Here is a 26,152-nt window from a genome sequence, read left to right as displayed (position 1 = left end):
TATTTTTAAAAATTCATTTCATAACAGTAAGAAGAGCATTATCTCAATATAGAGAAAATTATGGAAAAAAAAGCTTTATAAGAAGTTCACTATACTGTCCTTACTTTTCTCATTTCACTTTAATGAAAACTTCTACAGGGACTAAGCAAGCATTTATTGGAGAAACAGTATTTTATAACCCAAAACTGCCTATTTCTTAATCTGAAGAAGCAAAATAATAGCATGGGTTTTGGATTCAGTACTAGATTCAAATCCTAGCTTTACCTGGCTGTGTAACATTTTAACCATTTTTTAATTTTTTGTTTTATGGATTCATCATTTCCCTGAGCCTACATTTATTCATCTATAAAAATGCAGGTATCTACTTTAAAGGGGTGTTGAAACAATTAAATAATGAAAGTATCTAGTATAGAACTGGCATATAATATGCATTCAATAAATGGTAGCAGTTACCTAAAAATGAGATGAGACAGGATTATCACCAAGATTCTATGACTTTATAGACAAGCAACAGAAAAGGAAAACTATAAATAATAAAGTCGAAGAAGATAGATATATTGAAATAGTTAGGGGCACCTGGGTGGCTCAGTTGGATAAGCATCTGCCTTCCGCATAGGTCATGATCTCAGGGTCCTGGGATCAAGCCCCACATCAGGCTCCCCGCGCAGGGGGGAGTCTGCTTGTCTCTCTCCTGCTGCTCCTCCCCCCACTCATGCTCTCTTTCTCAAATAAATAAATAAAAAATCTTTAAAAAAAAGAGTTAATTTATAATGGGTAAAAAAAGGAATTGATTTTTTTATAACCTTAAATTTTTTTTTTTAAAGATTTTTATTTATTTATTTGACAGAGAGAGACACAGCGAGAGAAGGAACACAAGCAGGGGGAGTCCGAGAGGGAGAAGCAGGCTTCCCGCAGAGCAGGGAGCCCGATGCGGGGCTCGATCCCAGGACCCTGGGATCATGACCTGAGCCGAAGGCAGACGCTTAACGACTGAACCACCCAGACACCCCTGATTTTATTTCTTATACTTTTGGTTATGTAGGAAGGTAAATTTGGCAAAAAACAAACAAACAAAAAGGTAGACTCTTCATTTCTTTTCTTTTTACTTGCCAATTCAAGACTAATACTTTTTAAAAACTGCTTTGCATTCTCTTTAAAGCAAAATATTTTATTTAGCTAACCTATCACTGAATCAGAAGGCTGGAATTAGTTTTCAGAGGTTATCTAGTACATTATCACATTACTACCAGATAGACTCAGGAAGGAATGTGCTTAAACTCATCTCCAATGCTTCATTCTTAAAAATGTTTTATCATTCTAATTAGAAAAAGTCTAAATCCTTCTCAAATTTACCTCTTAGAAATCTCACATATACAGTATGTTATCTTTTGTATAATAATAGGGAAAATAAAAATACATATTTGTATTTCCATAAATTCTGAAAGAAAAAAAAAGACATTAGAAGTGTAAAGGGCAGGATACTTGGGAAGGGTTAGCTCAAGATTTTTCACTGTATTTGCCCTTATGTCACTGTGACTCAAACTGTACGCATGTAATCACCTATTGAAATGTACTAAGTAATAACCGTAAGAAAACCCTACATCCTTCAAGTTTCACAATTAGGTGAAATCTAATCTAATCCAAATCTTATCAACTCTGGTTTGACCCACCATTCATATAACCATCCTTATCAACACATCATTTTATATGTAAAGTCTTAAGGCTTTACAGAATGAAACTTATGTAAAGTTGATACTCATGCAATATAACAAATTGTTAGAGTAATAACATGTAGTTTTCCTTCTGTAAACATTTCTAATGTCTCCAAAATTTGCTCACTAGAGCACAAAGTTCTATTTCCTATTTTATCAGTAGTATTGATAATTTATGGAATAAAGCACTTTCTACCTTGCACAAAGTCCCAATAAAAGTTTTTTAGAAATTTATTTTCATGGACAATAAATGAATTTTTCAAAAATAATACAGTATTTTAAGTTAAAGTTACTCAAAATGATAAATTTACCATAGAAAATTTACAGCATTAAACCTTTCAGTACCCTCCTTCAATTTCTCTCTTGTCCAGATTATGAACATAAACCTTGAGATGCTACCAAAAGCAGTGACTCACCTGTTTACCTAAAGTTTGAATACAGAGTATTCATGATAAAATTGCCATCCCTGATGATAAGAATGGACTCTAGACCAGTGGTTCTCAACCAGGGGGTGATTTTGTCCCCAGGAGACATTTAGCAATGTCTGGAGACATTTATGGCTCTCACAACTGGAGGGGTTCTAGTGGCACCTAGTGGGTAAAGGCCAGGGATGTTGCTAATGCACAGGACAGCCTCTAACAAGAATTATCTGGACTAAAATGTCAATATGTTGCTGTTGAGAAACCTTGCTCTAGATTATAGATTATAAGTAACTCTAAAGCAAATGATACATCTCTTCAATGAGAGAAAATCAAAATGGAAATTCTGTATGGCTGTACTTTTGCCTCTAAAAATAATTTTCACGGAAAAAAAATTCCCTACAAAGCTTTTACTATAATTTCCTATAAACTGCTGTATACAGTTTGTGTGTTTCTACTCATTTATAAATAAGGCACCTGCCTCAAGAAAAAAAAAAAACCCAAACCTCAATATGATATAAAGCTATGCTGTCTAACTGGGTATCCATCTTTAAAGTGTGTGTATATATATAAACAAATACACACACTACATAGGCTCATATAGGCCTAGAAAATTTAATGAAAAAAATTATAATATTGGTTATCATTGAAGAATGGGATTTGAAGGGTCAGTGGGGGTGAGAAGGACTTTTACTTTGCACCTTATATCTACTACCTACACTGCTGAATTTTTCAACATGAGACTATATGACTTTTATAATTTTTTTTAGTATCAACGTTTTTTTTATGTTTTATTTATTTATTCATGAGAGAGAGAGAGAGAGGCAGAGGCAGAGGCAGAGGGAGGAGCAGGCTCCCTGCCTAGCAGGGAGCCCGACGCGGAACTCGATCCCAGGACCCCGGGATCATGACCTGAGCCGAAGGCAGACGCTCAGCCATCTGAGCCACCCAGGCGCCCATGACTTTTATAATTTTAAAAGGAGGGGGCACCTGGGTGGCTCAGTTGGCTGAGCATCTGCCTTCCGCTCAGGTCATGATCCCGGGGTCCTGGGATCGAGCTCCATCTTGGGCTCCCTGCTCCTTGGGAGCCTGCTTCTCCCTCTCCTTCTGCCTCCACCCCACCCCCGCTCGTGCTCTCTCTCTCTCACCCTCTTGCTCTCAAAGAAATAAAATCTTTAAAAAAAAAATAAAAGGAGAATATCACGCATATATATATACACATATATTCTTATAACAGAAAATTAAGTCATAAGCCTAACAAAAGTCTTTTCTTCAGGTACTATTTTCTTCTTTTTTACTTGCTTAAAAAAGACTACAAATCCAAAATCAACATTTAAAAATTGTTTTTTTAAAGGATTTTCAACCTGATCTCTATTCTAAACAATGGTACATTTCAATAGGATCCAATGCAAGTTGTGATTTCTATTCAAGGCCTTGGACAGCTAAGGAACATTCTTGCTATGCCTGAAGAAATACAAAACAGATATTTACCAATTTTTAAAACAAGAACCAAAGATCCCAAATGGTGGCATTCTCTAAGCTACTATAATTCTAATAAAAAATTTACAAAAAGACCCAAACCCATTCCTTAAACTAAAAAGTCTTTTAACTTAGCCAGCCAAGGGAAAACAGCATGGTTTTTCTTAGCTATTGGCTCTCATAATGAACAAAAGAGAGGTCCTTAGAGTATCTATGCCTCTGTACACCAAATGTATAAGACTTCAACTAATTCCAGAGCAAATAAACTAGGCCTCCACATTTCTTATTTCTCACCGAGTCCTGCCCCATTTGGGGAACAAGACAAATTTTGCTCTCGATCTATAAAATAACTCGTTATGTTTCTGGATGTCTAGATTCTAAATACTTGGTTCTAAAACATCTAGGGAAGACAAAAATAAAGATTTTAGTATTATTCATCAAATGCCAATTGGGTGAGTGTTTTTTGAACATTACGATCTCTTCATAATGGAAATTCAAAGGCCATGATATGGGAGAAAACGGCTAATCCTTTGAAAGAGAAAAGAAAAAAGAAATCTGCTTGGGCAAAATAGGTCATTTCACTCACAAACATATAGACTATACTATACCACACATACTGTACAGCAAAGACTAGATACTCCAGGAATTTCTTCTCTACGTGATATGGAAGAAAGAAGACATAAAAACAAAATTTCCTTTTTCTACAGCTTAAGAAAGAATCTATGTGCACCCTGAGCATCATCTTAAGACTATGATAAAGTCTCTGGGTATCCCAGACACATTCATTCCAAAAATGAGGCCCACCCATTTACACTTTATATCTAAATCCTGGCACAGAAAACTTAACAGGAAACTAAGGAGTTCTACCATTAGCCTAAATGAATACAAGAATCATCAATAAATAACTTCCACAATAAACATCAAAAAAACAAAAAGGTGTGGATTCTGCTCACAGCTTTAATCACATGGTATGGGGAATCCAAATGAAATACAGTAAGCTTTAGAAGAGAGAGACTGTGTGTGTGTGCGTGCATGCATGCGTGTGTGTGTGTGTGTGTGTGTGTGTGTACAAGCCTCACAGAAATGGTTACCTCAAAAGCTCATTTCCCAGATACAACACATGAGCCAAAAGAGTTAGAAATATATGACTTTGGAGGCTCACTATCACTCTACCTCTGTAAAAATGTAAGAATACTATTTATGTAAAAGTGAATTAGTTATCTTTCACTTTACCTATGAAAATTATGTAAAAATGGTCCAGAAAATCAAGGACATTACATTTAGACCAAAGCAAACCTTTTCAGGCTCTCTTACAAGTTAAAAAAAAAAGACTCTAATCTTTAAAATCTAAAAGTATTCCCACTTCATTTTGTAGGTAAAAAGTACATGTGTTTTAGGTTCCTCTCTCATCAATTTTCATTGAAAGAAGGAAAGAAAGTCTTCCATAAGCACAAGAGTGGAGGTGCTCCAGAGACTCTCTCTATAACTCAAATAAAATCCTGTCCCACTTTGACTTAGAAGTTACTTCTCTTAAAGTGAAATTCAAAGATACAGACATTCAAGGGACTAGCTTCCTTACATCCCATACACTATTTTTTCCAAAGCAAAACATTGAAGTTAAAATCTACTAACATTTTAAATCTAAATGAACTCCTGTTCAGACATGGTAAGACAATGGTAGAATGGTAAGACAATGCACTAACTGTATTCTGCAACCCATAAATAGTTTCTTATTCCTCTCAAATACAACAGCCAAGATAGTTGTACACAGAGAAATCTCTGTACTTTAACAGCAAGATCAGAGGCTAAAATAATTGGCCATAGGGGAATGAACCAGGCACCTTAGAACCAAAATAGAATACTCTGGGCACTTAGAACAATAGCCATCAAGGAACAGTACTATATCCAAGCCATGGTCGAGATAAAAATATATACATACAAATATATATATATATATATATGTGTATATATATATATATATATATATATATATATATCCCTATTCCCTAGGGCCCAAAAGATGACGATGCCGTCCATCCCAGGTTGCTCAGACCTAGAAAGGCACAGTTAAGAGTTAAAAAGTTACAAGAAATGAAGGATCTGATCATTAATTGCCGCAAAAGCTGTTCAGTGTTTCACCTTCTCCAAGCCTAAAAAATACAGACTTCAGCTATCCAGCTATTTTGAAGTTCAAAGATGCACTGGGATTTCCTTTTCCTGCATAACTTCACAAAAGGTCCCAGGTGCAAGACTCACGTGCTTTCTTAGGGTAAAAGCAGAGAGCTTCTTCATACTAACCTGTCTCAAACTAAAAAAGGAAATTAAGAACACTTCTTTCATACACAGGTAAGGCACAGGGCAAATAAATGACAGACAACTCAACTCTGGGAACATGTATACAGTGGAAATGCTCTTTGAGCTAGCAAGCTCTGTCTCCGTCTCTCTCTCTCTCTCTCCCTCTCCAAGTCTCGCTCGCTCTCTCAGTACCAAGGGCAGGGACTCTGGCAAGACCCCGCCCCCCCATCTCCAAAGCGGGGTGGGCGGGAGGTAGCCAGAGAGGAGTCCTTGTTCCCGCGCGAAGCTTAGAGACCAGAGGACTCCCCATTGTGGGTCTACGGATGGTGACGGGAACCGGTCCGGCTCGAGCCGCCGGCTGAAGAGTAAGCTGAGGGCGCACTAGGCCCGCACCGCTGCCACTGCCGCCATGGAGCCGATCACTGTCAGAGAACGGCTCCGCCCGGGGAGCCAGAGCGTGGCCCGGGCCCTGTGCCGGCCCAAAGAGAATTCATGCCTCACACTGTATGGGACGCGGGGGTCCTGGAAGCGTACCTCGGACACCTCGTCCTCGTCGCTGCCAGAGGCACCACCTCCACCCCCGGTCCTCAGCACGGCAGCCGCCAACTTGAAATCCAGCGCCGCGTCCCCTCCGGCCGCACCGCTGCCGCCGCCACCGGCTCCCGGCGCGGGCCCGGCCTCCCCAAAGAGTCTCACGGTGCGAATCCCCAGCCCGACCCCTCCCGGCGGAGGCGGCTCCGAGGCCCCGGCTGGGGCGGATCGCGGAGCCACCGAGTCCAGATCCTCCTCAAAGGAGGTGCCGCCGCCTCCGCCATCGGTCAGCATGGTTCGCACGCGGAGCCGGAGACGCTGCCGAGTCACTCGCAGCCACCGCCGCCGCCGATCCCGGGAACGAGAGGAACAGCAGGAGGAAGAAGCTTCTCCTTCCCCCCGTCCCAGCAGCGCCACTAACTTCTCACTGCCTAACCTGCTGCCTCCCGCCCCCCACACTCGCCACTGGCTGCAGCTCCCCAGCGGCTGCAGATCATTGGCCAAGGTAACCCGTCGCTCAGGCTCTTCGTCACGCGCGGCTTGCTGGCTCGCGGCCCCCAAGCTGCGTTGACCCGCGTAGGCCTAGGCGGTTGCGAACACCCGCCTCCTAGTCCCCACGCGCCGACTTCCGGTCTTTTTCTACGTCTATTGGTCAACCTCTCTAACTATTGCGTCACGACCTTAAAGTGGATTAGTTCGCCTTGTGGTCAGTCATAGTGACCCCTGACAATGGGAGGCTTCATTGGCGCCATAAAGTGTCGATCACTTTGTCACAGGACGTCGCGTGGTACAATTGGCCCGCAATAGTACCATTCATCCCGCCCCCTTCTGAGGTGACGGGAAAGGGTTGGGGAATTTCCACTTCTGATTAAAATGATGGCAGAGGTGACGACCCTTAACGATTGGTAAGATTTGGAGTAGAATTCACCCTGAGTTTGGTGGGGCTTATCTGTCAAGGATGCAAGAGGTACGGAGGTTACGAAGCTCCCACCTGTCGCTCTCCGCCAGACGCCGAGACTGCGGTCGGAGAGTTGCTGCACGGGGATTGGAGGAAAGAAGCAATCAGTCTCAGCTAGTCTCCACCTTCCTGACAGCCCCTGGTTGGAGGAGCGGAGCGTCAGTCACTAGAGCGGTCGCCACCTCTGGGACAGGTGAGATTGTGTAACCTACGCCTCTGGCTCTTTGGGCGGGTGTAGGGGGCTGGGACAGGCGAGGAGGCAGGGCTCTTCTTGCTTGGCTCCTCCAGCCTTTCCGAGTGGAGCCCAGCGCGCGAAGCTGAGGGGACCCAGGGGGGCTGCTTGGGATGGCCGCCCCGAGGCGATTCGGCCCGCCCGCGTGCCGGGACGTGGCTGGGCGCGGCAGTTCTACAACCTGCGGGCTGGATGGCCTCGCGGCGCCGCGTTCTCTTGCTTGTGGAAGGCGGCGGGCCTGAGGGCTGGACAGCGCCATGCCTCAGTACTGGGAACTGTCCCACCAAGGAAGGTGGGAAGGCCGCGAGCAGCTCGAGGAAATCAGACCGTAGGGCTGAAAGCGGTGTGAAGAGTGCGTGCTCTGGAGCTGTTAGGAATTCTGGTGCCGCCACTTACTGGCTGTGTGACCTACGGGCGTTTTATGTTGGATCTCTGACTTTCAGTTCGTTCATCTGTAAAATGGGGCTAATATCATTACGTCCCTCATTGCGTTGTTGTTATGAATACATCAGATAACTAACATAGGGCGGTTAGCAAAGTGCCAAACTTAAAGACCCATTTTGGTTAGTTACTCTTCCTTCAGGAGTCTTCCACCTGCCCCTGGGTCCTGCCAACCAAACTAATTCTTGTCAGATCTCGGTGATGCAAAACAAGCTAGCTAAGGCAGGGGGCCGCAGTTGGCGGGGAGGGTGGGGAGCGGCGTGCGGAGGTGTCTTTCCCCCTTCTAAGGATCTGTCTCTACTTCTGTTATCCCTATCTCTATGCCTCTATCTCCTTTGTCAATAAAGAGGACCTTTAAAATACTCATGCTTCAACTAATCCTATGATCAAAGAACAACAGAAAGGCGTTTGGTGAAGTTTGTATGGCAAATGTCCTTTGACCCAGAGAATGTCCATATGACTTAGGTTGGCTAAAAGCAAAAGATTTGGCACATCTCCTCTCTTACAACTCTAACAAAGGTCTTTGTATATCTTGATTTGCAATTTTTAGTATTTCACCTACCTTGAACTGTAATCTGAAAATTCTGTAAAGAATATAACGATTTGGCGGCGCCTGGGTGGCTCAGTCAGTAGGGCGACCGGCTGGTGATTTTGGTTCGGGTCATGATCTCATCGGTGGTGAGATCCAGCCGCGGTCAGGCTCCCGCTCTGCTTGAGATTCTCTCTCCTTCTTCCCCTGCCCCTCCCCCCACTCGCTGGCGATCCCTCTCTCTAAAATAAATATTAAATATATATACATAACAATTTTTTAAAATTTGATTCTGCCAAGCTTAAAGAACATTTTGGAGATTGTGAACATTTCTTTGGCATGGTAATTTCTAATTTTGGCATTTCACATACAAAAAAGGGAGTCTTTTCTATAAGCAGAATATGTTAGGTGAATGTTCTTTCTAGATAATAAGTTGTAGGAAATGGAAAAAATTCTTGTACCTTTTCTACAAAACTATTTTGATATAAATGCCCTGTGTACTGTCTTTAGTTAGAATCTATGGAATTTAATTAGCCTGTATTCTCAGCGATGTTTAAATTTTGAAGGCATGTGTGAGAGGTCAAAACCCAAACTAATAGCACCAAGGAAAAAAACTCAGCTCTGCCCAACCCACTTCAAAGCTGGATTATCCAGAATTGGTATGGATACATCCCTAGGCAAAAACAGGTATTGACTGGTGCAACATTACAAAGGAACTGCTTGTCATTCCTACCATTAATACAAAAATAATTTCTGATGCAACTCCCTGAACAAACTCATTAAATTCTTTGAACAAATGTAACGAATCTTGAGAACAGAGAGAAAGGAAATCTGGGCATATGCATTTTTCCCAATATATTTGAAAGAGAAATATACACTCTTTACTCAGTGCCTAGTGATCAACCCTGCGTGTAGCCAGGAAAATATGATTGAGCAATAATCTTTGTTTCACCTGGATCTTTACCTGAGACACTTGTTACCAGGAGTTTGACAACAATTGAGTAATCATTTTAGGATTTAGTAACTCCCAATCTTCTAGATTTTGGTGACTACTGTTGTTGAGACTGTATTAAACATGAATTTAATATTTCTTTTTTTTTAAAGATTTTATTTATTTATTTGAGAGAGAGAATGAGAGAGAGAGAGAGAGAGAGCAGATGAGAGGGGGGAGGGTCAGAGGGAGAAGCAGACTCCCCGCTGAGCAGGGAGCCCCATGTGGGACTCGATCCCTGGACTCCAGGATCATGACCTGAGCCGAAGGCAGTCGCTTAACCAACTGAGCCACCCAGGCGCCCGAATTTAATATTTCTATACATACCACATCATGTGGTGTTACAAAAGTGAAAACTGAGAAATCATTTATTTTTTTAAAGATTTTATTTATTTATTTGAGAGAGAGAGAGAATGAGAGATAGAGAGCACGAGAGGGAAGAGGGTCAGAGGGAGAAGCAGACTCCCTGCTGAGCAGGGAGCCCGATGCGGGACTCTATCCCGGGACTCCAGGATCATGACCTGAGCCAAAGGCAGTTGCTCAACCAACTGAGCCACCCAGGAGCCCCTGAGAAGTCATTTAGTCAATTACTATATCAAGTAATACATTTGGTGAATATATCAAATCACACTCAAAGTATTCAATGTAAAATATCAATAAGTTTAATGTGGTTTATTGGGTAATGTTGGTTTTGATACATCGTATCTTAAGATGGTATTTGCTACTAAAGAAAATACACTGGTTTTTCAAATGCTAAATAAGCAGTAGAGAGCAAAATCCCTCTTTTAGGAAATACATATATTTGTTAGAAATGAGCCTTAGGATAAAATGTTTTCCTCCAAAAAGCAGCAGGAGTATTGTTTAAGGTGTAGTTATAGCGTATTTCAAAGCACTCTTCCTTTTGACCATCTTTCAGACATAAAAGGGAAAGGTAAAAGGAGAAACTGTATATCCCAAGTTTTTTTAAAACTTTTGAAGTAATAAAAAAATCTTCATTTTTTTATAAGGAATATGAGATTGGGGGCACCTGGGTGGCTCAGTCGTTAAGCGTCTGCCTCTGGCTCAGGTCAGGATCCCAAGGTCTCTGCGAGAAGCCTGCTTCTCCCTCTCCCACTCACCCTGCTTGTGTTCCCTTTCTTGCTGTGTCTCTCTCTGTCAAATAAATAAATAAATAAATAAATCTTAAAAAGAAAAAGAAATATGAGATTGACAAATTGTAGATACAGGGACTTAAGCTACTTTAACTACTTTAACTGTAGTTCTGTCATGTGCAACTTGTTTTTTCTCAGGACACTTAATTTCTGCATGTCAGTGCATCTCAGGTCAGCCTGTCTATGTAAGGAAGGAAGTAAACCAAAAAATACGTTGCACTTGGATGTCATGTCATTTAACCTTTATAATAAACTTATTAAGATTTCACCCATTTTCTGATGAGGAAGTTGAAACTCCAAAAAGGTTAAATAACTTACCCAAGCTTATAAGACCAATATATGGAAAGGTTAGGATTTGACTTTATTTCCACCTGATCTCAAAACCCATGCCCTTTCCACTATATCACATTGATTCCTTGGTACCCTCAAAGGCAGAGGAACTTCATCAGTCAGATAAACTGATATAATAATCCAATCATTATATCTTTCTTATAGACATGCTAATTATTAGCACTCTAGTGGAGTTATCCCTGACTGCCACCAAATTTAGTATCTTTCTCTTTTATAACAACTGGAAACACTTAATTTAAAACATTTTCTGGTTTTTCCAACTATATTGTTAATTTCTTAGACCATGTAATTTCACATTAAGAAATCTAATAGTTAATATATTCACGTGGTTTAAATTTCAGAAAGAATTTTAAAAATACAATGAAAGGAGTCATTTTACTTTGCCCATTATATACTCAGATCCCCTCTTATAAGCAAACCATCTTATTAGGTCTTATTTGTTTATTTATTTATTTACTTACTTAGAATGGTTTTACTGAAGCATGGGGACAGGACCTGTGGGCAGAAAGAGTTGCCCAAACCATCTTATTAGGTTTTAAAGTATTCTTCTAGAGGGGCACCTGGATGGCTCCATTGATTAAGCATCCAACTCTTGATTTTGGCTCAGGTCACAAGCTCAGGGTTGTTGGATTGAGCCCCACATCAGGCTTTGTGCTGGGCATGGAGCCTGCGTAAGATTCTCTCTCTCCCTCTCCTCACCTACCCCCCTGTTCCTATGCCTCTCCCCCCGTTCCTGTCTTTCATGCACCCGTTCTCTGTCTTTCCAAGAAAAAAAAAAGAAAATAGCTTTCTAGAGATTTTTAAATATATAAGCAATTTCGTACATGTCCATTCATTTTTTCCCTTTAAACACAAATGACAGCATATTACTATACACACTTTTGTACCTTGCTTTTCTCACCTGATTTATTCTAGAGCTATTTCATATTAGCATATAAAGAGCTCTGTCATTCTTGTTTACTACTTCATAGTATTCTGTTTACATGATTTATCCAGTCTTTAGTGTTGAATATTAAGATTTTCCCTCCCCCCGCCCCCTTAACAGTGTTACAGATGTGTAGCTTTCTAATCTATTGTCTGTCCTCAAGGAGGTGCTGGGAACATATTAGTTTAATTGAGAAACCGAAGGCTACTACTTATTTGAGCTATAGTTGAATACACCTGCAAGATGTCTGGCAACATCTAGGAAGTGGGCATATTTTGAAAAATAAGGAGTTATGCCTGCAGCTAGACTACCACATTACACAGCCTAAGAAAATTATTCAGAAAGTTTCCTAGAGTTTCTTCTGCTATTGAGCTTACCCTTCCTGAAAATTATTCAGAAAGTTTCCTAGAGTTTCTTCTGCTATTGAGCTTACCCTTCCTATATATATATATATAGATATATCTATCTATCTATCTATATATATATATATATATATACAAAATGTCTGCTTCCCTCCTAAAAGCTCTATCCTTACTGCCTGCCCAACAAGAATGAGCCCAGTAGGGGTGCCTAGATGGTTTAGTCGGTTAAGCATCCGACCCTTGATTTTAGCTCGGGTCATGATCTTAGGATTGTGAGATCAAGCCCTGCATCCAGCTCTGTGCTGAGCATGGAGCCTGCTTAAGATTCTCTCTCTCCCTCTACCCCTCCCCCCCCCCCAAAAAGAGAATGAGGTCAGTAAGTGATGTTGCTCCATTTGATTATACACCTTTAGTGCCAAGAATAGTTTTTTGGGTTTTTTTTTTTTTCAAACTTCTAAAACTAATGAGTATATAAATACCTCTTGTGGTGGAATCACCCAGGTTCTCAACAAAGGAGAGACAATGGAATAATTAATATCCACCTTCTTCCTTGGGGCTCTGTGAGAATTTCTTAATCCTTGAATTGTTATATAAAGGACAGCATGTCAAGGAGAATATACATTAGGGTTATCAAGAAGAAGTAGGATTTGGTGGGAGGATCTCTGAGCTGGGAATCAGAAACAGCAAGTCTACTTCAGGTGACCGGTATACTTCTGTATGTGATGCTCTTAGACCTAGATAGTTTGTACATTTGACCTTTAAAGGTATACTTTAAAGTTTAAAGTTATACATAACTTAAGCATTTCATGTTATAAGACATAGTCATCACTTCAAATATCATGCATGCATAGAAAAAGTATGGTCAGTTACATGTAAAACTGAGATTAATAGTAATTATCTCCAGTGGGGGAGGTGCCTGGCTGGCTCAGTTGGTAGAGCATGCCACTCTTGATCTTAGGGTTGTGAGTTTGAGCCCCACGTTGGGTGCAGAGATTACTTAAGAAATAACATATTTAAAAAAAAAAACAGTAAAAAGGGGTGCCTGGGTGGCTCATTCAGTTAAGCAGCTGACTCTTGGTTTTGGCTCAGGTCATGATCTTAGGGTCCTGGGATCAAGCCCCATGTCGGGCTCCACACTCAGCAGTTAGTGTGCTTGAGGATTCTCTCTCTCTCCATCTCCCTCTGCCCTTCCTCCCACTCACATGTGCACTGTCTCTAAAATAAAAAATATTTTTAAGGGGCGCCTGGGTGGCTCAGTTGGTTGAGCGACTGCCTTCGGCTCAGGTCACGATCCTGGAGTCCCGGGATCGAGTCCCACGTCGGGCTCCCTGCCCAGCGGGGAGTCTGCTTCTCCCTCTGACCCTCCCCCCTCTCATGGTCTCTCTCTCTCTCATTCTCTCTCTCAAATAAATAAATAAATAAAATCTTTAAAAAATATGTTTTTAAAAAAACAGTAAAAAAAGTACTAATTATCTCGGGGTAATGGAATTATACAGAGATTTATAAAATTATTTTTCTTTTTTGAAGATTTATATTTTCTAGGCCTTTCTGGATTTTCCATAGTTAACATATATTTTGTGTAATAAAAATTAAGTATTTAAATTAAGTAAACTGATTTCAAATAAGTTTTGCAATTTTCTCATCTGTTCATTCAACCAGTATTCATTCAATTCCTGCTATATGCATGGCAGTGTGCCAACTGCTTTAGAGAAAACAAAAGAAACAGAAGAGTTAATGTACTTTCTTTCAACTCTACTGATATGCATATATATATGTATATATATATTGGTTGATGATTAGGTAGATAAAATGCACAGGGAATAATAGAAAACAGACAAATTCAAGACAGTATGACAAACTATTTTACAGTACTGATAGGGAATAAAAGATAAATTAAAATGGAGTAAGTTTATTTAGGGAAAAGCTTGATTATGACCATTTTGAGCTAGGATAATGACTGAGGGAAACAGAAGAGGTAGAGCATTCCAAATGGAAAGAAATGATAGGAATGTTGACAAAGAAGTAAGTCTTCAAATTGTATGTCAGGATGGTAAAAAGACTAACTTGGTCAATACGGAGAAATCAAAATGAGAATTCAAGAGAAATTTGGTTTAAAAAAATATTAAATACTGGACCAAGGGCTTTAAATTTGGTTCAATAGGCTACCCACCATAGTTCTTGAAAAGTAAAGTTATCAAGATAAAAATTGTTAAGGGATGATTACAATTTTGTTTTGTTTTGGCTGCATTGCATGAGTTTTGTTAGAACAAGGAAATACTGGAGTCTGGGAAATAAGCAGTCTTGCTGTTGCACTCAGTGCAGGTGTGAGGTAAGGAAGCCAGATCAGAGGAGTGACTATCAGATAGAGTAAAATTTACTGTCAGCAATCATAAAGAAACCGCATGACTTCGTACCTGATTAAATGTAGGGAACAAGGAGTATGGGAACAAAAGTTACTCCAGAAAAACGGATACAAAATTTCTGAGGAGAAATGTGGCATTATGTATCAAGATCCTTTCTTTACCGGAGTCTGGCTGGCTCACTCTGTAGAGCATGTGACTCTTGATCTCAGGGTTATGAGTTTGCACCCCACTTGGGCATAGAGTTGATTAAAAAATCCTTTCATTAAGTTTTTATTTCCATCTACTAGAATGGCTAAAATCCAAATAACTGGTAATACTCATTGCTGATGAGGATGCAAAGCAACAAGAACTCACTCACTGCTAGTATGGTATAACTACTTTGGAAGAGAGTTTGGAAGGTTCTTACAAAGCTAAACATAGTCTTACCATACAATCCACAGTTGCACTCCTAGGTATTTACCCACTGAGAGGAAAACATCCACATAAAATTCTGCATGTGATTGTTTATAACAGCCTTATACATAATCACCAGAACATGGAAGCAACCAAGGTCTCCTTCAAAAAGTGAATAAACAAACGTGTTATCGCTATACATGGAATACTATTCAGTAATAAAAAAGAATGAGCTATCAAGCCATGCAAAGACATAGATGAATTTTAAATGCATATTGCTAAGTAAAGGAAGCCTGTCTGAAAAGGCTGCATACTGTATGATTCTATTTATATGTGACATTCTGGAAAAGTCAAAACTGTGGAGATGGTAAACAGATCAACAACTGCCGGGGGTTGGAATGGGGGAAGGGTTGAATAGATGAAACACAGGGACTTTTCAGACTGGTAAAATTCTGTATGATACTAGACCAAGAAATGCCATTCCAGTAGCAACATGCATACCTTGTACCCACATCTTGTTTTTTAATAACATTCTCCAATAAGAGGAACCTTGGCTCCTTGGAGAAATGGCTGAGTCTAGGATTGGGGCAAGAAATATACAAGATGAACCTGGAGCATCTTACAGTGCCAGAAAGTAAGAAAATAGTAAACATGCATACACAGACACACAGACACACACACACAAACTAATGAGGACATCTGAGAGAGATAATAGGAGCTAACTGAAAGAGCTTCCAATGGCCAAAGCTGGAATAATTTGAACAAATAAATAGTATTGAATGATGGCCCAAAGTATAAAATAAATACCCTTGAATCCATATGGGTATAAATAAGTGTTTGAATAAATAAATAAATGGGTCAAATAGGTAAGTCTTCCAAGCAGAAGAATTTCAAATTTATGTAGAAACCCTGCCCTTAAGGAGATGAAGTTCCCTCTCCCTAAGTTTGGGCTGTGCATAGTGATACCCTTCCATAGAGTAAAATATGGAAAGGGGAGGGGGAAGAGTAACTTGATACTGGAGAAACCTGACAAACACTACCTCAACCAGGTTATCAGGATTAACATCAACAGTGATAACTCATATTGATAGTATATACCCTTGATATTACATGCAGGAAAAGTCTGAGAAACTGTCACAGTCAAGAGGAGCCTAAGGAGACATGATGACAAAATGTAATATAGTATCCTGGATGGAATACTGGAACAGAAAAAGGACATGAGGTAAACATGAAGTAAATTTAAATAAAGCACGGATCTTAGTAATAATGTATCAGTTAGCTAATAATATATCAATGTTGGTTTATTAATTGTGACACATGTACCATGCTAATGTAAGATATTAGTAATAGAGGAAATTGGATATAGGCTGTGTGGAAACTGTACTATCTTCCCAACTTTTTTTAAAATCTAAAACTACTCTATGGGGCGCCTGGGTGGCTCAGTTGGTTAAGCATCTGACTCTTGATTTCGACTCAGGTCATGATCTCAGGGTTGTGCAATTGAGCCCTATGTTGGTCTCCATGCTGAGCCTGCTTAAGATTCTCTCTCCCTCCACCCCCCCCAAAAATGTTAAATCTAAAACTATTCTAAAATTTAAATTGTTTTATTTTGATTTTTTTTCAGTTTTGTTGAGATATAATTTATAACATTGTATTAATTTAAACTGTACAACCTTTTTTTTTAAAGGTTTTATTTATTTATTTGACACAGAGAGAGAAAGCATGAGAAGGGGGAAAGAGCAAGGGGAGAGGAAGAAGCAGGCTCCCCACTGAGCAGGGAGCCCCATGCAGGACTTGATCCCAGGATTCTGGGATCATGACCTGAGCCGAAGGCAGACGCTTAATTGACTGAGCGACCCAGGCACCCTAAAGTGTACAACCTTAAGTTTGATTTGATATACATATATATTGCAAAATGATTGCCACAATAAGTTTAATTAACATACATTACCTCACATAGTTACAAATTTTTCTTTGTAACTTAAAAGTTATAAAGATCTACCTTCTTGTGAAAGTTTATTTTTTTAAAATACTTATTCCTTTGGGGGGTACCTGGGTGGTTCAGTCATTAAGCATCTGCCTTTAGCTCAGGTCATGATCCCAGGGTCCTGGGATGGAGCCCCGCATCAGGTTCCCTGCTCAGTGGGGAGTCTGTTTCTCCCTATCCCTCTGCCCCATCCCTGCTCATGCTCTCCTTGTCTCTCTCTTTGTCTCTCTCTCTCGCAAATAAATAAATGAAATATTTTTAAAATAAATAAATAAATAAATAAATAATGCTTATTCCTTTGGACTTCTAGGAATTTATGTGTAAGAGTTGGTGTGGCAGCACCTGGGTGGTGCGGTCGGTTGAGCATCCGACTCTTGGTTTAGACTCAGGTCATGCATGACCTCATGGTCATGGGATCAAGCCCTACAGGGGGCTCCATGCTCAGCATGGAGTCTGCTTGAGATTCTCTCTCTCCCTCTGCACCTCCCACTTGTGCTTTCTCTTTCTCTGAAATGAAAAAATAAATCTTTAAAAAGAAAAAAAAGAGTTGGGGTGCCTAACCAGCTCAGTCATTGGAGCCTGCAATTCTTGGATCTCAGGGTTGTGAGTTCAAGCCTCTTATTAGGGTGTAGAGATAACTTATAAAAAAAAATCTTAAAAAAATAAGTTAATCAGACATAGGCACAAAAATATATCAAAAAATATCAATACACCTTAAATATCTACAGGAAAATGGCTAACTCTTGTGATATATAATTTGATTCTACAGTCATTAAAAATGAAGTTCACATTATATTAAATAAAAATAGAGTTATAAAACAAAAGGTATATAATATTCTAAATATACTACAATGAATAGAGTATTTCCATACATCAAAATGACAAACATCAGGGGGTGCCTGGCTGGCTCAGTCAGAAGATCATGTGACTCTTGATCCTGGGGTCATGAGTTCAAGCCCCACAGTGGCTGTAGAGATTACTTAAATACAGAAAAAACACCAAAACAAAACAAAACAAAAAAAATAACAAACATCAGACAGAGATAGATTATCTATGGATGGTGGGATAGTGGGTTTTATTTATTATTTATCTATTTATTTATGTTTCTAATTTTTCTATAAGTAATGTATTACTCTGGTAATCAGAAAAATATGTAATAAAGGTTTTAAGAAAAAATCACTATAGATGTAAAATCAGAGGATTGATTAAACCCTTATTGGCAGGGTTGGGAAAATTAAGCAGGAACGATTCTTTTTCTTTTTCAGGTAAAGAAGATGGTAATGGGTTCACTTTATGTGGTTGGTTTCAGACTGCAATGGAAAGAACTTAGATATGTACAACATTATATGGTAAGTCCTCCAGAAACCCCCAAGAGAAACATACACAACAGAAACACAGATAAATATCTTTACTGTAACTGGAAACAATTTTTTTGAAGATTTTATTTATTTTTGAGAAGAGAGAACATGAGCAGTGGGGAGGGGCAGAGGGAGAGGGAGAAGCAGACTCTCCACTGAGCAGGGAGCTCAGTGCTCCCAGGACCCTGGGATCACGACCCCAGCCAAAGGCAGATATTCAACTGACTGAGCCACCCAGGCGGCCCTGGAAACAAATTTTTAAAAGATGTCAAGTCGTAGCTTTGGTTTTCGTAAAAGAAAACATCTTGCTGCAGAAAGGTCATGTGGTGAGCAATGAAGATTAAGCCACTTTTCCCCCAAATGAGTCCTTGGTGAATATATTTTGGGTATTGCCTCCACAGAAAGATGCATACTGAAAATATACTTTTCTCCAACCCTCAGTAGTAATTAAAAGGGAAGCCCAAGAATCACACTGATAAATAAGTATCAGCAAGTGTATAGGCCGTCAGCCCAGATACCTTGATCCACATGTATAAGCTCATTGAGAATAACAGGGTTCTAAGAGCCTGCAATCAATCCTTTGAAGAAACTCGGAACTTTACCATGTGCATCACAATGAAGCCCCTACCTCTCCTATTCCACAGATGTGGGAAACTTGAGACTAAATACTCCAAACATCCTGTTTCCTTATGTCCTCTTATACCCTGCAAGTTGGGCAGCCACACCTACCTTCTCTAGAACTCTCCTTGCAAGGTACAGGGCATTCTGCCACAGACTCTAGAAGGTCCCAGGACTGGCAAAAGTTTAGAATCTCATTTTCTGAGCACTTTCCTGATGAGAGAACAGTTAGATAGAAAACCCCACAGCAAGACTCAACTTATCTTCCAGGTGGTCCAACTCATAGTGAATGAGTACTTTTGAATCAGAAGGACCCTTAAGGAGTCCTCTAGGTCTCATACTACCCCTTTAAGAAAGAAGAAACTGGAGGACTGGGCATTAGGGTCAATACCTCCTGCAAAAATCTCTAAGGTGATGTTTCCATCCATCACCCTCTGATGTTTCCTGTAAGAATCAGAAGTACATCATTGCTTACCAAAGTGAGAAGAGAGCAAGCCCCAGATTCCAACTCAAAGAGTAATTTTGGCTTATAAGTGAGAAATGAGTCACTCTGAGGACTGTTCTTAGAGACTCTTGTGGAGTGTTTGAACTCAACTTTGTTTACCACACCCCTTGCTCATCAAGGCAGGCCTATAAAACAAGAGACGCAGCATGGCGTTCACCTGCAGGGCAGGTAACAGTGCCACCTCCCAGATGTTCTTCCCCAAGGAAGTGGCATGGTATTTGCTGTGGCTCCAAGAGGACACCTATAGACAGTCTAGTTGAAACACGAGTCTGGTATAAGCTCACAGAAGCTAAAAGAAAAATTGTGGTCAAAACTCTACTCTGAAACTCTTCACCTAGAGGGACCTCTTAAACCCTGGCATTGGCACCACTGGTGACAAGGAAGAAAAAAACAGCCAGGGTTGGACTTCTCCAGCATAGATCTAGTAGATGAAAAAGGTTTGTCATTTGAAGAGGATTGCTTCACCATTACAAGAGTTATGTAGGACAAAAGTCTGAGAAATGGGCAAGCTGGGGTTTGGTTAAAGCCCTAGTCTGTCCCAGTGCCTCTGCTCATAAGCTGGCAGGGTTTTTAACCAAGATTGAGCCATAAAAGCGAGTCCAAAGAAAGGAGCAATACTGTTCTGTGTACTAGGGGTTTCATATAAATATGAGAATTCCTAGGGGCACCTGGGTGGCTCAGTCGTTAAGTGTCTGCCTTCAGCTCAGGTCATGATCCCAGGGTCCTGAGATTGAGCCCTGCATCGGGCTCCTTGCTTAGCGGGGAGCCTGCTTCTCCCTCTCCACTCCCCCTGCTTGTGTTCCCTCTCTCACTATACTCTCTCTGTCAAATAAATAAATTAAAATCTTTAAAAAAAATCAGAATTCCTAGAGAGGGATTCCCTCAAAAGCACTGGTGAGACCACTATTCAGAGCCTGATCATCTCATTCTCAACAATTATTTTCACAAATTCCTTGTTGTACTCTCATATGCCATTAGCAGGAGTGTAAATTGATAAAATCTTTAGGGAAATCAGTTTGGAGTTGCCTTCACATTTTTAAATGCATTCACCCTTTGATCTAGCAAAATCCACTTCCAATTCTGGGGGAATTGGCACAGAGACACTCACACATGAGTTCAAAAATAGTGTATGAAGGTGTTCACTTAAACCTTGCTTGTCCATCAATAAGTGGTTAAATAAGTAGTGGTGCAACTATAAAATGCTAACCATCATCTCAGCTTTTAGCAAGTCATCATCTTTTTGCTGGTGGAGGGTCTTGCCTCAATGTTGATGTCTTCTGACTGATCAGGGTGGTGGTTGCTGAAGACTGGGGTAGCTGCGGCCATTTCTTAAAATAAGACAACAATGAAGTTTGCCTCATTAAAGGACTCTTTTTCTCATGAATGATTTTTCTGTAGCATGTAATGCTGTCAGACAGTAGAGCTTCTTTCAAAATTGGAAAAATCCAGGGGTGCCTGTCTGGCTCGGTAGAGCCCCATGTTGGGTGGAGAGATTACTTAAAAATAAAATCTTAAAAACAAAACAAAACCGGAGTCAATCCTTTCAAAACCTGCTGCTGCTTTATCAACTAAGTTTATATAATATTATTAATCCTTTATTGTCATTGCAACAATCTTTACAACATCTTCATTGGGAGTAGATTCTGTCTTTTTTTTTTTTTTAAGATTTTATTTATCTGAGAGGGAGAGAGAGCAGGAGCAGGGGAAGGGGCAGACGGAGAAGCAGACTCCCTGCTGAGCAGGGAGCTGGACTCAGGACCCTGAGATCATGACCTGAGCCAAAGGCAGATGCTTTACCAACTGAGCCACCCAGGTGCCCCAGGAGTAGATTCCATCTTAAGAAACTGCTTTCTTTGCTCATTCGTAAGAAGCAAATTCTCATCTGTTAAAGTTTTACCATGAAATTGTGGCAATTCAGTCACATCTTCAGGCTCCACTTCTAATTCTATTTCTCTTGCTGTTGCCATCACATTTACAGTTACTTCTTCCACTGAAGTCTGGAGCCCCTCAAAGTCATCCATGAGGGTTGGAATCAACTTTTTCCAAACTCCTGTTAATGTTGGTAGTTTAAATCCTGAACATTCTTAATGGCATCTAGAATGGTGAATCCTTTACAGAAGGTTTTCAATTTACTTTGCCTATCTTGATTTTCAACATGCCTTCCTCACTAAGCTTAATCATTTCTAGCTTTTGATTTAAAGTGAGAGACATGCCATTTTTCCTTTCATTTGAACACTTAGAGACCTCTATAGGGTTAATCAGCCTAATGTCAATATTGTTGTGTCCCAGGGATTAGGGAGACTGAGGAGAGGGAGAGAGATAGGGGAATAGGTGGTGGGTGAAGCAGTCAGAACACAACATTTATTAAGTTTGCCCTCTGTGGGCACAGTTCATGCAGGGCACCCCAAAACAATTACAATAGCAACATCACTGATCACTAATCACCATAACAAATATAATAATGAAAAAGTTTGAAATATTGCAAGAATCACCAAAATATGACAAAGAGACATGAAGTGAGCAAATGCTGTTGCAAAAATGGGACGTATAGGGGCAGCTGGGTGGCTCAGTCGGTGAAGCATCTGAATCTTTTTCTCCACTCAGATCTTGATCTCAGCGTCCTGAGTTCAAGCCCCTCACTGGGCTCCACACTGGGCATGGAGCCTACTTAAAAAAAAAAAAGTTGTACATGTGGAAAGTGAGAGATGGATTTCTCACCCAGGTGTGCAAAATCCAAGCGCTAAGCTCTCAAGAGAGAAGAGAAAAGTTTCACTTAAGGGGCACCTGGGTTGTTCAGTCAGTTGAGCTTCCAACTCTTGATTTTGGCTTGGGTCGTGATCTCAGATTCATGGGATCCAGCTGGCTTAGGGTCAGGTCTCAGAGGGGACTATGCTTCTCTCACTCTCCCTCTGCACCTGCCTTGGCTCCTACATGCTCGCTCTCTCTCTTTTTTTAAAATAAATAAAGTCTTTTAAAAAAATGCCTTAATGGGGGCACCTAGGTGGTTCAGTCAGTTGACTCTTGGTTTCTGGGGTCATGATCTCAGGGTCATGGGATCAGGCCCCACATAGGGCTCCACGCTCAGCATGGATGTCTGCTTGTCCCTCTCCCTCTGCTCCTTCCTCCCACTCATGCTCACTCTCTCTCCCTGAAATAAATACATAAAATCTTTTTTTTTTTTTAACGTCCTAATAATGGGATCCTGGGTGGCTCAGTCGGTTAAGTGTATGCCTTCGGCTCAGGTCATGATCCCAGGGTCCTGGGATCAAGTCCCACATCTGGCTCCCTGCTCAGCAGGGAGTCTCCTTCTCCCTCTGCCTCTCCCCCTGCTAGTGCTCTCTCTCTCTCTCTCTCTCTCAAAAATAAATAAAATGTTTTAAAAGTTTAAAAAAATAGGGGCGCCTGGGTGGCTTAGTCGTTAAACGTCTGCCTTCAGCTCAGGTCATGGTCTTGGTCCTGGGATCGAGCCCTGCATCGGGCTCCCTGCTCGGCGGGAGGCCTGCTTCTCCCTCTCCCACTCCCCCTGCTTGTGTTCCCTCTCTCGCTGTGTCTCTCTCTGTCAAATAAATAAATCTTTAAAAAATAAAAAATAAAAAGTTTAAAAAAATCTGTTCTGATAAAGCAGTAAAGATGAATTTTATTCATTAAATCTCAACCTTTGGGTACATATATTTTTAATATTCTATGTGAAGAAATGGGAAGTATACATAGAGCACTTCTGAACATTGGTTGTCTCAAGGAAAAACATTCATACAAGTATTTTTGTTGTAGATTGAACTAACCATTTTTTCATGGAACATCATTTTTACTTGAAAGTATGACTGACATAAATTTTGGTAATTCAGACATGTGTATTTGGCAGACATTTTCTGGACTCTGCCACTTGCAGGAAAACAGCTGACAGTATTTGTTTCCAAATATAAAATTCAAGCTTTGGGGCAAAAATGAGGATTTTTGGAAAATTGTATCCACTGTCATTGGTTAACAGTTCCCCAAACTTAAAGACTTTTTTGATGAGATAGGTGATGATATGCCAAATGTATTTTTGACATTATATAATAAACTGTGTCAGTATTTGCAAGAGCTGTATAACTCAGTGAACCGTATTTCCCAAATGACCAATACATGAGGATATAAAACCATGCATAAATAAAAGAACATGCAAAGATAGACCAGTGGATTTTAATGTAACAGAGTATGAAAAATTTATAGTTACAGTTTCAACCTTTAGAAAACTAACAGTTATTGAATTTTGGCGTGATATTAAAGATAATAATGAGGAGCACCTGGGTGGCTCAGTCAGTTAAGTGTCCTACTCATGATTTCGTCTCAGGTCATGATCTCATGGGTCATGAGATAGAGCACTGCATTGCGCTCCATGGTCCGAGCTCAGCAGGGAGTCTGCTTGAGATTATCTCTCTCTGTGCCCCTCCCCCTGCTCTCTCTTTAAAATAAATAAATAAATCTTTTTAAAAAAAGATAATAACCACAATTATCTAAAAAAAAACATTAAAATATCCCTCCCTTTTCAACTACATATCCATGTGAGTCCAGATTTTCTTCATATTCAACGAAAATAGTATATTGCAATTAACTGAATGTTGAAGCAGATAGGAAAATCTGTCTTTTGTTAAGCCAAACATTAAAATTCACTCTTACTAAATTTTGCTTTGAAAAAATATATTTTTGGGGCGCCTGGGTGGCTCAGTCGTTAAGTGTCTGCCTTCAGCTCAGGTCGTAATTCCAGGGTCCTGGGATCAAGCCCCGCATTGGGCTCCCTGCTCCACGGGAAGGCTGCTTCTCCCTCTCCCACTCCCCCTGCTTGTGTTCCCTCTCTCACTGTCTCTCTCACTGTCAAATAAATAAAAATAAAAAAATCTTTTAAGAAAAGAAAAAATATATTTTTCTCAAAAATATGTTACTTATGTTCACATTTATGAACTGAACAGATTTTTGTAAATTCCTCAGTTCTAATTTCTGTTACACTGAATACCAATAGATAAAACCCATATATATAAACAAGAGCTCTTTGGGTCTTTAATAATAAATAAAAGGACTTTGGGTCTTTAATAATTTTTAAGAGTGTACAGGGGTTCTGAGACCAGAAAGTCTCTGAACTGCTGCAATACTATATAGCAGTTGCAGGGGAGGCAGAAGGATGGAAGGGATGACCTATGAAGGCTCTGCTGGGTTTTCAGTCTTTCCTTACTCAGCCAACTCTCATCTTTAACCCAGCAGTCAAAGCTTGGGAGCAAGAGCTCTGAACTAGGGCATCTCTGGTGTGAATTTATGAAAGGGAAAAGGCACTCCTTTCCTTCTTTGTCCCTCTCTAAGTCTCCAGACAAGACTTAGCAGTTGCACAGGGTGATGAGAGAGACTAGAAAGGGCAGGGAGGGAACTTCCCAGCCATTAAGGAGTTTATTTAGAAACCCTGAAATTAAATGGTAAAGACAAGCTATAAGGGGCCACTGCTGGTCCACTTGGGCTCAATATCAGGAACTGAGAGGAGCCAGGGACGACTCCTAGAGCAGTGATACTTGTATTTCTTTCCTCCCGTTCTGGCCCATTTCTTAAAATGACCTAGCCTTCAATGACTTTTAAGAACCAATAATTCTTCTAGGCCACAATCCCATATGGTTAATTAGAATAGGCTGACATGAAAGAAATCAAACTTAAAGAGAAAAAAAACGTAAACCAACACAGTAACAACTACTACTTTGCCACATACATCGCATCCACCTCCACATACACCTCCACCTTGGCCTGAGCCTCTGTCCTTCTTTAGGCTGTTACTGAGTCATTAGGGATTTAGTCACTAGGAGGGGGAATTTAGGGGTAAGTCATTATACCATGATTTGAGTCCCCTCAATGCCATTTACTGGCTGTGTGATCAAGTAGGTAACTCTCCTTCTCTGGACCCTCAGTTTCTGCGTCTTTAAAATGAGATGATCTTCCAGCTCTGTGATCCTGTGGTTATTAATAAAAGACAGGTCAGGCTGGAGCTAAGGACTCTGTCATAAATGTATTCTCATTGAAAAGAGCCGAGGAGGGGCGCCTGGGTGGTTTAGTCAGTTGGACATCTGCCTTCGGCTCAGGTCATGATCCCAGGGTTCTGGGATCGAGCCCTACTTTGGGCTCCTTGCTCAGTGGGAAGCCTGCTTCTCCGTCTCCCACTCCCCCTGCTTGTGTTCCCTCTCTCATTGTCTCTCTCTTTGTCAAATAAATAAATAAAATCTTTAAAAAAAGAAGAAGAAGAAAAGAAAAGAGCAGAGGATCTGGAAAGGGAACACAGCTCTAGTTTGCATCACTATACATTATCCCCTTTGGACATGGATATAGTCACAGGAGATGAACAAACACAGGTCTCTGAAAACAACCTGGAGAAACCTCTCAAGACTGTGGCTCTTCCCTTGGGTTCACTTAACTGTAAGGTTCCCGGAGTCAGTATTAGAAAATTCCCTCAGTTCTTGCCCAGCAGTTGTAATTCCTTTGGTCTTGGAGGCCCTAGAGGTTTTTGACCTCCCTGTTGTGACCTGCTAAAATATAGCTCTG

At 40.5% G+C, this 26,152-nt stretch overlaps 1 protein-coding gene and 1 long non-coding RNA gene across 7 annotated transcripts in view; one reads left to right on the top strand and one right to left on the bottom strand.

Moving 5' to 3' along the window:
- The window catches only part of LOC113928824 (ankyrin repeat and KH domain-containing protein 1), a 126,518-nt gene extending 119,635 nt beyond the window's left edge, over positions 1-6,883 (bottom strand). For 2 of the 5 annotated variants that reach the window (XM_027604961.1, XM_027604963.2), the window contains exon 1: positions 6,440-6,878. In XM_027604961.1, the coding sequence (XP_027460762.1) occupies positions 6,440-6,730 (291 nt within the window). In that variant the 5' untranslated portion in view covers positions 6,731-6,878. Of the gene's footprint in view, positions 1-6,439 lie in introns of all 5 variants that reach the window. The other 3 variants (XM_027604959.2, XM_027604960.1, XM_027604962.2) reach the window with 2 other exon arrangements.
- A 367-nt stretch (positions 6,884-7,250) lies between these two features.
- Positions 7,251-21,097, top strand: LOC113929085. Of its 2 annotated transcripts, XR_003522094.2 has the most exons (4): positions 7,251-7,341; positions 7,445-7,587; positions 16,249-16,354; positions 18,385-21,097. It is a non-coding gene; the product is annotated as an uncharacterized LOC113929085 (long non-coding RNA). The 2 variants fall into 2 exon arrangements; XR_003522093.2 differs by having other exon boundaries at positions 7,278-7,587.
- Positions 21,098-26,152: the final 5,055 nt, after the last annotated feature.

Source organism: Zalophus californianus, chromosome 5 (assembly GCF_009762305.2).
Source record: "Zalophus californianus isolate mZalCal1 chromosome 5, mZalCal1.pri.v2, whole genome shotgun sequence".
NCBI classification, from domain to species: Eukaryota; Metazoa; Chordata; class Mammalia; order Carnivora; family Otariidae; genus Zalophus; species Zalophus californianus.
The sequence above is the reverse complement of the archived record's forward strand: the minus strand, read 5'-3'. Positions and strand labels throughout refer to the sequence as shown.